The sequence below is a fragment of the Arvicanthis niloticus genome, chromosome 6, assembly GCF_011762505.2.
Source record: "Arvicanthis niloticus isolate mArvNil1 chromosome 6, mArvNil1.pat.X, whole genome shotgun sequence".
Lineage (NCBI taxonomy): Eukaryota > Metazoa > Chordata > Mammalia > Rodentia > Muridae > Arvicanthis > Arvicanthis niloticus.
This window is the reverse complement of record NC_047663.1, coordinates 100741363-100757326: the sequence shown is the minus strand read 5'-3', so window position 1 is coordinate 100757326 and position 15964 is coordinate 100741363. Positions and strand designations below refer to the sequence as shown.

Sequence of the window (15964 nt, the reverse complement as noted above, 5' to 3'; positions counted from 1 at the left end):
GATCTGCTACTTGCTGGTTGTCTTAGTTTCTTTCTTTCTTTCTTTTTTTTTTTTTTTTTTTTTTTTTTTTTAGAGACAGGGTTTCTCTGTGTGTAGCCCTGGCTGTCCTGGAACTCACTCTGTAGACCAGGCTAGCTTCGAACTCAGAAATCCACCTGCCTCTGCCTCCAAAGTGCTGGGATTAAAGGCGTGGGCCAGCTCTATTTAGTTTTACTGCTGTCATAAAACACCAAGATCAAAAGCAACTGGGGAAGAAAGGGAGACCATGGAGGACTGAAGCTTTCTGGCTTGCTCTCCAAATTTTGCTCAGCCCATTTTCTTACACCACTTAGGACCCATCCAGGGATGGCACTGCCCACAGAGGGCGGTGCACCTTCTCACATCACTCATTAATAAAAAACATGTGCATAAGCTTAACTATATGCCAATCTGATAGGGGCACTTTCTCAACTGATTTTCACTCTTCCCAGATGACTTTAACTCATGCCAAACTGACAAAACCTGAGCAGCACCCTTCCCCAGGGTGCCAAGCTGCAGTTCTGAAAACACCCACAATGGCTCCATTGAGACCATACTGGGTCCCTCATGTTAGAAATTTGGAAATTGCCACAAGACTGGTGGGATGCTGTTGTGACAGACCTGATCATGTTTTCCAAGGATTATGGAAGGACTTTGAACTCTGGACTAGAAAAGCCACTGAGTCCTCAGAGTTTGGAGAGCTACTTAGGGACATGGCAGATAATGCTGAGAACAATGCAGCCAATAGATTGCCTGTGAGGTTTCAAAGGGAAGCAAGGACTATCAGAGCCATGTATGTAATACTTTGAATTAAGAATCTGTGATTGGGGCTAGAGAGATGGCTCAGCAGTTAAGAGCATCGGCTGCTCTTTCAGAGGACACAGGTTCAATTCCCAGCACCCACATGGCAGCTCACAACTATCTGTAAAACCTGTTCCAGGGGATCTGACACCCTCACACAGACATACATGCAGTTAAAACAACAATGTATATAGAATAAAAATAAATTGCCAGGCAGCAGTAGTGGCTCTTACCTTTAATCCCAGCACTCAGGAGGCAGAGATAGGCAGGTCTCTGAACATTCAAGGCCAGCCCGGTCTACAGAGTACAAGGACAGCCAAGGCTACAAAGAAATGCTGTCTTGAAAAATCAAAATAAATAAATAAACAATGGGGGGGGGGAACCTGGCAATGGCCAAAAAAAGGCCTTGTAGGTAGTGTTGGGTTTATATCAATAAAAGAGACACGGAGCAGCTTGAGCATTATGAAGAGAGATGGACCTGGAGCCTGGAGGAGGAGCCTGGTGTGAGTGGCCAGCCAGAGCTGCTGCTGAGAGCCACGTCTGGGTCTGTCGCTACATAGTCCATGTTGATATCCATAGCTCATATCACCACTAGAGAACATGGAGATGTCTATGGTCGATGCAGCCGCTGGGGACCACAAGGATGTCCAGGGGCCGTGCAGAACTTGCCCTGCCCCTTACTGGCTTTGGGTTCTAAAGAGCTGGTCCCATCTCTCACTGGTGACAGCACTCAGGAGAGCAGCACAGTGGAGCCGGCCTTGGTGTCAGGTGTGGCTCCAAGGGTGTTGACTGTGGGAGGATGGCCCCACCACTGGCCTGACACAAGGTAGCATGTGCACACAGGTGATGCCCCATCCTTGACACATCTAGCAGTCAAGAATACTGCCCATAGGGTCAAGAGCGCAGGACAACTAGCCCTGACTCTCACTGGATGCGGCACTCAGGAGAATGGGCTCTGTACCTATGGGTGTGGGGGTGATGCCCCTTGTCCCTCATCACCTGCAGGAGTCAAGAGAGCTGGCCCTGTCCTTCACTGTCTACAGCACTCAGGAGAGTAAGCCCAGTACCTTATCTGGGCAGCACAGTAGAGCTGGCCATGGTTGAGGAGATGTGGGTAAGCCAGGCCCAAGGGCAAGAGCATGGGAGAGCTAGCCCCACCACTCATCTGCTGTGAGGTGGCAGGGATGTGGGGGTAACCCCCCCCCCACTTCTCACCACCTCCAACAGTTGGAAAAGCTCCCCACAGAGTTGGGAGGAGAGAAGGAGAGGAAGGGGAGGAGAGAGAAAAAGAGGCTACCAACCATGGAGGAGGATGGATGGTTCAAGAGCTGTCCTGGGTAGCAACTTATCAAAAGGTTAGATATTGGGCAACAATTCTAAATTGTGTGGGCATCTTGTTAATTGAGCATTTCCAAATATATAAATCCACTGAATAATCTTTAAGCATTAAGAGTCTTCATTCTACCAGGTACCGCTAGGATGGCGGGTATTGTCTGGGGTTCAGCTGAGCTTTGTGGAGACAGCCACCACACTGGCGTCTCATGGGTGCCAGGTCTGGTGTTCCTAACTAGCCGGAGCCACAGTCAGAGCCGGAGCAACAGGAAAATGGCGGCTGCCTGAGAACAAGCCAGACCAAGCGCCATATCCTAAATATCTCCCGGTTCAGCAATATGTGCTAAGCTAGGCTGGCAAGATAAGTTGGCAGATAAAGGTGCTTGCCAGCAAGCCAGACAACCTGAGCTTGATTCCCAGGGCCCCACAACAGTGGGAGGAAGACCTGATTCCCACAAGTTGTCTTCTAACCTTCACACATAAACAGTGGCACACACGCCAACCACCCTCTCCAAGTAAACAGGTAAAATTGTTTAAAGCACAATCCTGTTTCTCTACCAGAGGACACAGAGCAAACAAGTTCTATGAGGCAGAAGAGCCCTTTCCAGAGTCTGACGGCCACCTGACCTCAGATTTTCCACCCCAGAACTGTAAGCAATATACTTCTTCCATTTGAAATAAACAAGCTGCCAATTTTTAGTAAAAAATGCCACGCCCTCAAAACGTTCATGAACAATTACAAGCTACTATCTGAAATGTTAAGAGCAGCCGTCGTCTTCCTTACAGAACTCAGCAAACGTCCAAGCGATACAACAGAAAGCTGAACAGCTCTACCTAGAAAAGAAGTAGGTGAGAACTAGTGAGATGGGACACGTCCTCCAAAAACCCACAGGCCCAGCGACCTTCTCTCAGGTCTAGAACCATCAACAGGCCTTTCCACGCTGAGAATAAAAGCCACTCAGACAACTCTGCCATCTTATCTGCCTGAAGGCAGTCATGGCTGGAAGTAATAAATCATAACCATGGCAGGGGAGGGGGGCCACAGGTTCTTCATAAGTTAATTATTATACTTGAGAAAGAAAAATGTCCATTGTGTACAAACTTAACCAGACATAGGAAAAAATAAGTGAACAAGCATTTTGCACCTGTTTCACGAAGCCAGACAAATCACTGTTCCAAGTGATGAACTTTTAAGAAAGTCATGTAACACCTACTATTATCCTCAGTGCTTCGACATTTCCTGGTGAGTAATACTGTTGAACCCTGTTTCTTTGGCCTGTCTGCCACCTAGAGACCCTCTTTTATAAAGTTCTCGTATAAAATACTAGCCTGTGGAACTAGTAGCTCCCACCTCCTGATCCTGACAACCAAGACAGCCAACAATAAGCTTCACCATCTCAGGCTTCAGGGGCAGCAGGGAAGACAGGCCATGACTGGAATGGAGGTAGCACCTTTACCAGACCTGCAGAACCAGTGTACTCAGCTCCAGTCACAGGAACAGAGCAAATGTGGGCCCAGGAAGAGTGGGCTGAAATTTAAAGTAGAAACCCCTATTTCAACATGACGCTCCACAATTTTTAAGTGTTAGAAACTTAAGAATCAGCCAGGAGTGGTGGCACACTACTTAACTCCCAGCACTCAGGAGGAAGAGGCAGGTGGATCTCTGTGAGTTCAAGGCCAGCCTGGTCTATAGCATGAGTTCCAGGACAGCCAGGACTCAGTTATACAGAAAGACCCTGTCTTGAAAAACAAACAGTAAATAAATGTGACAGATAGATAGATATGTAGGTAGATAGATAGATAGATAGATAGATAGATACACATATATCTACACATACATACATTATATAAATGAGTTACTAAGCTCAGCCATCCATGCACCCAACCCCAGAAGACCAAATGCAAGCACATCCTCAGCAGGCAGACCACATTCTTTATCAATGAGATCATCATTTTCAGTCATTACTCTGAAGTGGAGCTTCTCTCTCATCAGAGGGAAATGAATTTGTTTTGTTTATGGTGCTGGGGATTAAACATACGAACTCACACATGTTGGGCAAGCACCCTACCACTGAACTAGTACCCAGCTGGGGAAGACCATGCTCTTATCTGTAAACAGAGCTGATACAGCAGCCTTGTGGGCTAACTTAAGCCTGTGCCATTATTCATAATACAATGACAGTATCAAATACTCAGAAGATGACTGAAATGCAGGATGCCTGAACCTGGGCCTGGAATTCTTTCATAAGCCCTACCATCCCTCTGTGAGGTAGGGCCTGCAACTGCCTCATCTTACAATGAGGAAATAGAGGGTCAGGGAGGAGATGTCCCCACTGGTGTCCATCTGACAAGTCATTGAGAGAAATGTCAACCCTGCTAAACTTAAGCCAGAGGTCACAGCCCCTATGCTACATCCTGGGGGACAGGAGCTCATATCTACCCAATAAAGGGCTGCTCCCATGGCTCCCCAACCAACCACAAGAAGCCACTGACCTAATCTCAGGTGATAAACCACCTGCCCTCCTCCCTTGGGAGGCTCTTAATCACTTCCTGAAAGGACAGAGGTCTTAATCAGTCAAGGCTGGTCTAGCAGCCAGTGAATGGTTACTTAAAGCAGCCAACAGAAATGACAATGAAGCCTTGGCAGCCACCCCAGGGCTAAGCCAGTCTGCTCTGTCCCCAGCTTCTAGTTGGCACAGCTGTGCATCCAAATCAGCATAAAACCGTAGAGCCTCTTCCCCCACCTTCCAAGGTCAGAAGGAAAACTCATGCTAAGCGGAGGCAGGTAGGGGCACCCAGGACACTACAAAGGCACTGGGACTTTCCTGGTTATCAGAGCCAAGGAACAATAGGAAAAAAAAAAAATCTAGTGTGTAAGGGCCCTCTCTGTGTGGCCAAGAGGTCCCAACTTGATGAGAGGGAAACCATAAAAGCTCACGGTGTTGGAGGAGGAAGGGTCACTCATCGGAGCAATGCAAGTCAGCGTTGCCAAGGAGCCTGTCAGCACATCCTGCCAACCACCCTAAGAGACCACGCTTTCCCTGCGTGCTGCACTAAGGCTGGGAGCTCCCACAAGGTCAGAATCGCCCCAGATCCAGCTTGCCTCTGTGGCCAGCAGCTGATCTCACCCACTGGCAGTCCCATAGATTAAGGTAACTATCCAACAAGTCAAGATGAAAACAGAGAAAAGGAGGCTCAGCAAACACAGGGGACTCTGGGAAAACCTTACCAAGCAGCCCGAACACTGATTCCCCTTAGGAAGGCGTAGGATGCATCCCAGGAGAGCTACAGGCCGCACTATAAACTACTGACACTAGCAGCTGAGGTGGGCAGGGAGCTGGCAGAAGCCGACTGGCAGACACTGAGGCCGCTGTGCCAGATTCTTAGGGTTAGCCTCCTCCTCACCTGGCCTGGGCTTGGCTGGCTTTGGTGTTTGAGACAGGGTCTAAGGAAGCCCAGGCTGGCCTCAGATTCTTATCCTTATGCCTCCAACTCCCTAGTGCTGGGATTATAGGCATGTACCACCATCCCTGGCTCCTTTGCTGGCTTTTAAAAGAAACCTGGGAGCACTAAAGGAAATTCAGTGTGAAATTCAGCACTGAAAGGAATTCCCCAAACCCAGTCCCTTGATCACAGAACATTCATTTCTGAAAATGAGCTACTTGTTAGATAAACAGGAATGAAAGTTTGCTGAAGAGCTGAGAGAAAGGAAGGAAGGCCTAGAATTAGGTGTGGTGGCACACTTTGTCACCAACACAGACGAGGCTGGGGCAAGAGGATTGCAAGCCCAAGGCCAAAGGCTGGAAGTTCAGCAGGCAGCCCCATTGGCCTCTGGTGAGGCCGTACATCATGAAGACATCTGACAAGAATGTGTGTTCAAGGTACACAGGAGACCCCTGTCTCAAACAAGAGAAGTTTCAGCTGGATTCCCACAGGCACCCCCACCACATACACCTGCTCTGCCTTTCTGGTCTAAGGAGGACTAATGGGAAAAGACCATGTTTTCCTCAGCAGCAATGTGTACATCAACATGGGGGCAAGAAAGAGTCAAGAACTGGAGATAGCACCCACAAGGGGGTAGGGGTCTCAAAAAAAAACCTGGCTTTGAAACGTAAAGGATGAAAAGACGCCCAGCCGTCTCTGTATAACACAGCTCATTTCCAAGTTCATGGCCAGAACAGAACTCTCACCTGCCTGTCAGCTTCCTCAACAACACAGTGGAAGCAGCAAAGCCATGCTACTTCTGGGAAGTGCAAAGAGTTAGCTTACATCTAAGACCATCCAGGGGCCAGAGGCCCACTAAGCACCAAGTGTTCCTATCTTCAGGGACAGTGTTTTACAACACTGAAATGCATAACAGCAGAACTCTGAGCTTTGAGACCTGCAGGGTTTCTGGGGCTGCTGAAGACATTTAATTTGCAATGCCATACTGTCCCCATGCATCAAATTAAAACAGATTATTAATTTCCCAGTAATTGCTACCCCACACTGGTAGTATAAGCACTGTGGCTGTAGGCCACCAAACCCAGAGGAGCTGGTGACACGTGGCTCTGAGAATCAAGTGCACAGAATGGCTTCATTTAAGTTAAGGAGCAGATAGCAGTGGTTTTGCTTCTGTGCTTCACTCCATAGATTTCTGGGTGCAGCACGTGCCCAGGTGTGGACATGAGCCTGCTATGGAGAGACTAAACTAGCAGCAAGTCAACAGTGGTGTCCAGTACCTGTCTCAGTTTTGCTGGCGAAGCCTGCCGCCTGCTTGATGGCTGCAGCTGTGAGTGCTAACCCTCGGCTCCTCTTCATGCCATGCTGAAGGACGGCTTCGAACTGGGCACACAGACAGGTCACCCTGCAGAAGAAGCAGGGACTCATCAGTCCACCTGGGAAGGGAGCAGCAACACAGTGGGCTCCAGAGCTGCAGGTGAACCGCCAGGTATGATTCAGGTGACACCTGAATGTGCAGACCTGGGAAGCTCTGAAAGCCCCACCCCAGGACTACCCTCAGGACCAGCGCTGGAGGAACCACAGAAGGGTGCCAACCAGTAGGTGATGCAAAGCCAATTTAAAAACAAGTCAGTCCTGTGGGGGAAGGGCTGGTGTTAACTACATCCAATCCACACGTTTCAACTCTTTATTCCCATCCCATAGTTTACAAAGCACAAAGCAAGATGACATTCTCAGAGGCTGAATCTACCAGCATGCCCAACTGGAAACTGTAATTTCATGGCCTGTTACTTACTGCCATGTGAATTCTTACTTTTGTTCCTTATTGTATTATAAGAGATTATATCGTGAATGCCTATCTAGAGCTAACAAAATTTTCAATTAAATTACAATTGCTGTGCATTTAATTGAATTTCTCACTAAGCAAAGAAATGGGAAATTCAGAACATGCCCATGAAGAGATGAGGTCAGAGCAACCACATTCTCAGGTCCTCCCTAAGTTCTTGGGCCTCTGCCCAGGCCTTCTGAGCCGTTCCACTCTGAGCAGTCACTGTATAGCTCCTAGGTACCAGGCCTTGTTCTGACCTTTGGTAATACAAAGGTGGGAGAGATGGTGGGACACTGTGGTGCACACCTTTAATCCCAGCACTGAGGAAGCAGAGGCAGGTAGATCTCTGTGAATTCAAGGCCAACCTGATTTGCATTGCAAACTTCAAGCCAAGCAAGGTTACTTAGTGAGACTTGCAACAAATGAATGAATGAATGAATGAATGGTTTTAAGAAAAGAGAAAGGCGGGGCTGGAGAGATGGCTCAGAGGTTAAGAGCACTGACTGCTCACTCTTCCAGAGGTCCTGAGTTCAATTCCCAGCAACCACATGGTGGCTTACAACCATCTGTAATGGGATCCAATGCCCTCTTCTGGTTCGTCTGACAGCTACAGTGTACTCATATAAATAAAATTAATAAATCTTAAAAAAAAAAAAAAAAAGAAAGAAAAGAGAAAGGCAGAGAGAGAGAGAGAGAGAGAGAGAGAGAGAGAGAAGGAACAAACATAAAGGAGACAGAGAGGGCCCCATCCTAGAGCCTTTGCACTGCTGAGGGAGAAAAGTAAGAACATTCCAGTTCCTCAGAACTAGGAAGGAATTCCACAGGGTAGCATGTGGAGTGAAACTGCATATGCCCAGGTCAACATTCTGTGACCAGATAGTAGTAGCTTTGGAGTTTTGACCTCACTATGACAACAGGCAGCAAATTAGACAAAGGAGCCCAGTGCAAAGGCCATTAAACCACCCAGCATTTAACTCTACCCATCACCAGTCCTGTCCAAGGGTAATCACTCTGTGGGTGGTGAACCATCTTCACACCTACTTCAGTAACATCTCCAACAACATTATGAGACATGGTGAGGAAGGTTCTATTATCTCCAAACCTAACTCCTGGCCTCCTAGCTTGTCTTTCCCGGACCCTCTGTAGCCAGGAGGGGTCTGGAACCCACTATGTGCCCCCCCCCACCTTGTACTTTTCCATGATTACAAGGCACAGGTTTCAGGACCGACCCACCCACAATGAGACATCCTTCTCTGGGGCAGAAGTAGTCCTCAGCATTAGCCATGTATTTGCCTCTCCTCTGCACACTGCAGCAGGCAGGCAAGTATTTGAGGGCTTCCTGAAAGCTGGGGCAGACACAGAATTACCTGAAATCCACAGAAACCAACATTGGAGCCAGACCAGGGCCTGATCTTAGAAAAAACAACTCTAGAGTGTGTTATTAACTGAAGCCTCGAGCTTCAGGTGAATCTGGGAAACTCAATCATCCGTTTAACAATCCCTGGCACTTTGCTTGCCTCCAAAGCATAAGTCAGTAACTGCCTGACCAGCTCCAGATAAAACCAGGCCCCTGAGAGGAATGGAATGCAGGCAAGCAGCAATCCTAGGTTTGTAGGGTTCAGTGGCACCAGAAGCCCTGCCTCCCAAACACACACAGGTCACAACTAAGCTAACACAGCAGAAAACCCCAGCTGAGTGCTACTCTGTAATTACTTATCATGACATCAAGTCAGAGGCCATTCCATGTCAACAGGCTCTAGGTTCCTGTGGGCCTCTCTGTTTGACCTAGCTAGGCATGTGTCTACTTTCGATCTAATACTTCAAGTGTGCACACACAGAGAGGCTCCCTGTAGAACCACGTCAGGGAAGGTTTTGATTGTTCCCTGCCTTTGCATGTAAGGTGCTAATTCATACAACAGCAAACAAGCACCGGCTTTCCTCCATGCTACATTTTCTTAGGTGAGTCTGTATTTCCCAGAATTCTCTCTGCTAAATGTTCTTTAACTTCACTGTGGAAGGCTGACTGCCTCAATGAAATTATCACACCCAATTTACATCCAAGTTAATGAGTTGGAACATGTTCTTAATGAGTGAGGTTCTTAATAACATTAGATGTTTGCACAAAGCTGAGTTCAATCTACCACATAAAACCAGGCATGGTGATATACACCAAGGTACACACTCAGGTAGTAGTGGTGGTAGAGATGGTGGAGATGGTGGAGGTGAAGTGGTGATGGCGGTGGTAGTAGGGGTGGTGGTGGAGGTGGTGGTGGTATTGGAGATGGTGGAGGTGGAGGTTGTGGAGGACGTGGTACTAGGGATCAAGCTTAGGGCCTCAAGTATACTAGGTAGGAACACTGACCCACATCCCAGACCCCACACTAAGACCTTTTAGAGAAAACTAAATGCAACCTCAAAACTAAACAAGATTATCCCCATTTGTAACCCCAATGTAACATGTTAAATGGTACATTAACATTGAATCAATAGTACCCATAAAATCCACCAATGAACAGCACCAGCTGTAGTACAGAGGCAAGATGCCGTCAATCAACCACCCTTGCTCAAGCCAGGTCACAAACACAATGACCATTTGACATGGACTATAGCAGGATATCTGCTACATTTTACAATAAAGCTTGGTAATTTGGGAGGAGCTAATGTGGGAGGAGAGGGGAGAGAAAGAGGAAGAGCAAGGAGATGAAGGAAGGAGGGAAGAGAGAGGTAGCAGCCATGGAGAACCACGCATGGGTCCAAAACAGTCCTGGGTAACAATTTATTTATATATATATATTTGGTTTTTGGTTTTTGGAGACAGAGTTTCTCTGAGTAGCCCTGGCTGTCCTGGAACCCACTCTGTAGACCAGGCTGGCCTCGAACTCAGAAATTCACCTGCCTCTGCCTCCCAAGCGCTGGGCTTAAAGGCGTGCGCCACCACTGCCCGGCAATAATTTATATCTTAAGGTTAGGTATTGGGTAACAACTCTAATTGTGTGGGCATGAGCATTACCAAATATATAAACATAATATAATCATTAAGTATTAAGAGTCTTCATTCTACCCCGTACCGCGGGATGGTGGGTATTATCTAGACTCAGCCAAGCTTTGCAGAGACAACGTGGTAGAGTGCCAGCGCCATCTCCCACGCAGGTGTCTCATGGGTGCCAAGGGCCGGTGCTTCTGGCTGGCCTGAGCTGCTACAGAGCCGAGCAGCGGAGCACACTGCCGCTCTTGGCTTCAGGCCTTGTCTAGTCAGGAACATGGCGGCTGCTTAAGAACAAGCCAGATTGGGTGCCGCTGTTTTAAATATTATCCTCAACAATGGACCACACATCCTACATATATGGATTACGTGAAATTTTAAGAAAGCAAATATACAAATAACATACAAATAAAGAGTAGCATGTTTCAGACCAGCAAGCTAGCTCAGTGGGAATCACACCTGCATCCAAACCTGAAGACTTGAGTTCAATCCCCAGGATTCAAATGGAGAAGAGAACAGACTCCCCGAAGTTGTCTGTTCATCTCTACGCATGTGCTGTAGTATACACACGCCACACACAAAGTAAACATACAATAAGATGCTTAGAAAACACAAATAAAAATACTGCAATCAAAGACATCAAACGGTATTTTATTTCATTTGATTTATTTTAGTGCGCATGCACACCTACACATGCCACAGCACACATGTGGAGGTCAGAAACAATTTGTGGGATTTGGTTCTGTCCTTCCACCATCAGGGTCCCAAGGATCAAACTCAGGTTATAAGACATGGTAGCAAGTGTCTTTACCTGCTGCTGAGCCATCTCAATGGCCCAAGAGTAGCTATTTCAAGTATAGACAAAAGGGTATGTTGGCTAGTTGTATGTCAGCTTGACACAAAATAGAGTCACTTGGGAAGGGACTCTCAATTGAGAAAATACACCTGTGTGCCAGGAAGCAGAAAACAACGGCAAATGCATGTATGTACTCATGTATGTATGTGTGTGCAAGTGTGTGCTTGTGTATATGGGTATGTGTATATGTTTATGTATGTGTTTGTATATGTATGTGCTTATACATATGGGTTTATGTACACATGTGTGTGCACATGTGTGTTCTGTATGTGTGAGTGTGTGTGTGTGTATTTATGCGTGTACATGTACACAGGTTTATGTTTATATAGATGCCAGAGGTCAACCTGAGTTGCCACTCTTTGGGAACTTCCTACCTTACATGTGAGACAGGATTTTTCATGGAACCTGGCACTCAGTACCTCTGCTAGGCTAGCTGGCCAGAAAACTCTAGGGATCCTCCAGTTTGTCTCCCAAGTGCTGGGGTCACAGGCACGCAATGCTATTCCCAGCTTTGTACTTAAGTGCTGAAGATCAGAACTCATGTTCTCATGTTTGTGCAGCAAGCACTTTACAGAATGAGCTGATCCCCAGCCTCACCATGTTAGCCATCTTACTGACCCAAGATAAACAAAGAACCAGACTATTACTCCATTAGTCTTTGCTTTCTTTCCAACAGCTTTACAGCATGACCAGAATAAACAGTGCTTTTTGGAATTCCACCTCCTCTGGTCCAGAGCAGTACATATGAATGACATCATTGTAAGAATCAGTACATAGTGGACAAAGGTAGAAAATGGGGATATGCTTGGTGGCAGATGCCTACCATGCATGAAGCCCATTTTCAGCACCATATAAACTGTGCATGTTGGTATAGCACCCAGGAGGTACAGGCAGGAGGATCAGAAGTTTAAGGTCATCCTTGGCCCACAAGGAGTTCAAGGTAAGTCCAGACTATATAATACGCTGTTAGAATAATAATAGTAATAATGCCCTTACCACAAGGGCTTGAGTAGTTCCTATCTTAGTTTATATCTTGTTGCTGTGATAAAATACTCTGACAAAATCAACTTAAGGGAGAAAGAGCTTATTTGCACACACAGTTCAGCAGTGTAGTTCATGATGATAGGGAAGGCACTGTGTGGGGCTTAGGGCAGCTAGTTACAGTGCATCCTGTGGGGTGTAGGGCAGCTAGTTACAGTGCATCCTGTGGGGCATAGGGCAGCTAGTTACAGTGTATCCTGTGGGGCTTAGGACAGCTAGTTACAGTGCATCCTGTGGGGCTTAGGGCAGCTAGTTACAGTGCATCCTGTGGGGTGTAGGGCAGCTAGTTACAGTGTATCCTGTGGGGTGTAGGGCAGCTAGTTACAGTGTATCCTGTGGGGCTTAGGGCAGCTAGTTACAGTGCATCCAAAGTAGGAAGCAGAAAACAACAGCAAATGCTCACTTTTCTATTCATACAGTCCGGGACCTCAGCCCAGAGAACGGTGCCGCACACAATTCATGGGCCTTCCCACCTCAATTAATCTAATCAAGAGTAGCCCAGTTGGCCCACAGGTGATCCTGGTTCCGGTCAACTGGATGGCTGAGATAAACCACCACACTTCCTGTCCTAGTTTGTGTTTGTTGCTGGAAAGGCTGTGACTGAAGGCAACCCCAGGAAAGGGTTTATTTCAGCTTAGATCTCATAGTGTATCATGAAGGGACATCAGGGCAAGAACTTAAGGCAGGAGCCAGAGAGGTGCTGCGGAGATCATGAGAGTGATGTTTACTGTTTGCTCCCCACTGCTTGCTAGGCTTGCTCTTTTATGTATCCCAGAACCACCTGCCCAGGGGTGGCAATGCCCACAGGGGGATGGCCTCCTACATCAGTCATTAATCAAGAAGATGCCCCACAGGCTTGCCTCTAACAGAGGCAGGTCACTATGATTGTCACCACAGTTTACATGGCCAGACTCAGTGTCCATGTCTCCAACGAGTACAATGCCCTCCAACAAAGCCCTCAACAACAGGGTGATGAGCAGTCTTCTGACTTCTCATTGACACTGCAGGTGCATCCTTGATGTAAAATAAAAATGCAGGCTGGGCATGGTGGCTCACTTTAATCCCATCACTCAGGAGGTAGAGGGAGGTGGATCTCTGTGAGTTCAAGGTTAACCTGATCTACACAGCAAAAGTGTCGAATCCATTAAGTTCTTACTGAGTCTGAGCAGCAATTGCCACTATAGCTAAGTATCACCTGGTCCTCGGAAGTGAGAGAATCATTATCTTCCCGTTTGTCTTACAGGAGAGACTAACACAGTCCATATTCCACAGCCAGCTGTCAGTGACTAGTGCCACGGTAGTCCTGAAGGTATGTCAACCCCAGAGCCCATGCTGCACGCTAGCTGCCTCTCACCTCCATCCGCAGGACAGTGAGGTGAGAGGGGAATGAGGCTCACACGCTGCTCACTCAGCAACCATCCCTTACACCCTAGATAAATGTTTATTTAAATTTAGATATGAAAATGTGCTCAGATTTTTTAAACATCCAAGAGCTCCACATCTGCTAAAAATAATCTTTTTCTAGGAAGGAATCACCTCATAGCCAAGTGTGCGAATAAATGGTTGTATTGCTAGCACAAAGAGAAGAAGCTACAAGACCACTTGTTCAACACTAGCCTGGGCTGAAGATGTGACTCAGGACACCTACATAATATGTACAAGGCATTGGATTACAACCCCAGTATTGTATGTACAAAATACTTTTTTTCTAATTTTGTTAATAAGACAAAACCACGCAGGCCTAGCGGCTCACCACTGTGGTAAAATGCCTGCATGGCAAGCGTGGCAGACTTGGTTCCAACACCAATATAAAGTAAAAATAAAAAGCCTATGTGGGGGAGACAGCAGATCCAACTAAGCAAGCCCAGGAGACATACCAGCCTAATAAGAGAAACACCTTCAATTAAAAAGAGGCTGGTGGGCACCAGGTGACACATTAAAGAGTCATGTTACGAACCCAGACATATAAAATGGGGAAATGCTTTTTAAAACCTTCTGAGGACTAGGATGTGGCTAGTGCCGTGCTTGCTGAAAGTGCATGCAAGCCTCAGTTTCAATTTCCAGCCCTATGTAAGCCACACCTGTGATCCCAGCACTCAACTGGTAGAGGCTTGAGGTTCAAGGTCACCTTCGTCTACATAGGGAGCTCAATGCCAGCCTAGGCTACATGAGACCTTATCTAGAAAGAAAGAAAGAAAGAAAGAAAGAAAGAAAGAAAGAAAGAAAGAAAGAAAGAAAGAAAGAAAGAAAGAAAGGGGGGGAAGGAGGACAGAAGAAGGGAAGGAAGGAGGGAGGGAGGGAGGGAGGGAGGGAGGGAGGGAGGGAGGGAGGGAGGTTGGTTGATATAAGCCATCTCTTTCCTAAATGTCCAGGGGATGTATGTGACTTTTTCCTCACAGGTTAAGAGCATCACAAAGGGGCTTGAGAAAAGATGACTCAGCAATCAAAAGGACTTGTTCTGGCAGAGCATTCTGGTTTGGTTCCTAAACATCCATAAGGTAGCTCACAACTTGTCCATAATTCCAGTTTCAGGGGAGCCGACTCCCTCTCATGACCTCTTTGTGCAACACACACACATACACACACACACACACACACACACACGCACGTGCACATGCACATGCACACACAATACATACTGCAGACAGACATGCAAGCAAAATAAAATCTTATACACATAAAATAAATCTTTTTTAAAAAAGAAAAAAAACCACAGAGAAGAACAACATCTGCTTTGTTTTTCTGCCTCCCACAAGGTGTTTTTTGTTTTAGTTCAGCTATTTTTAATTCCTCAACAGGTAAAAAGAACATCACACATACACAAGAGGGTCCACCAAGTGTGAGGACACCTCATGTGTAATTAGAATGGCAAACACACTTGCTAAAGAATAAAACTGATGCTCCCCAGGCCAGTGCTAAGGGCTGCACATGGCTGACTCACACCCCACATGACTATTGTATTATCCCCACAGACAGGGAAACAGGCGAGTCAGGAACAGCCCAACAGGGCATGGTGTGGACTGGGCAATGCTGGCATCAAACCCTGTGCTCTTTACTGCCCTGCACTCCTCATTTCTCTAACTGAAGGGAAGCTACCCAGTGTTCTGCTGTCCACAGAGAACGGCGATGCATTTAGCCTCTGACCTCCAGCCAGCAGATCCAGGAGAAGGCAAACTAGTCCGAGCTACTAAAGCCTCGCACCACCAGGGTGACTGGCAGACTGGACACGTGACACGTTTTATAAGCCACAGAAGGAAGCTGTTCTTAGAGGAAACAAAGATGAACAAGTGGCAGTAACAGACAGGGTTGAGAAGCTGCTGGGACGCGGAGCCCAGCAATGGCCACCACTCCCCTCTAGGACAGCACCTGTCTGAAGGGAAAGGCAAGCCTTAGCTACACTTCTGAATGCTGTTCCACCCTGCACAGGAGAACCTCTGGATCTTGCTATGGTAACCTCACAAGACCAAAACCTTCAGACAGCACCACTCCCTCCCTGCCTCTGCCTGTCCCCACCACACGCAGGTCCATTGTGGAACACTGTGCATCGAGTCAACCCCCAAGCTTATAGCTGCTCCAGTACCAAAGGACTTCCCTCCCAGCATCTTAGCAACTGCTGTTGTGCCTGAGGACTCGCTGGCATTTCTCTCTTGTCTTCAGTTCGACT

General features: G+C 47.2%; 1 protein-coding gene across 2 annotated transcripts in view; it reads right to left on the bottom strand.

Annotated features, from left to right (window-relative positions):
• Snx29 (sorting nexin 29) overlaps window positions 1–15964 on the bottom strand; it is a 389041-nt gene that overhangs the window by 346487 nt on the left and 26590 nt on the right. Inside the window, exon 4 of one of the 2 annotated variants that reach the window (XM_034506447.2) lies at window positions 6873–6997. The exons of the other annotated variant lie outside the window; for it this stretch is intronic. Within the exon in view, the coding sequence (XP_034362338.1) occupies window positions 6873–6997 (125 nt within the window). The remainder of the gene's footprint in view (window positions 1–6872; window positions 6998–15964) is intronic. 2 annotated transcript variants of the gene reach the window in all.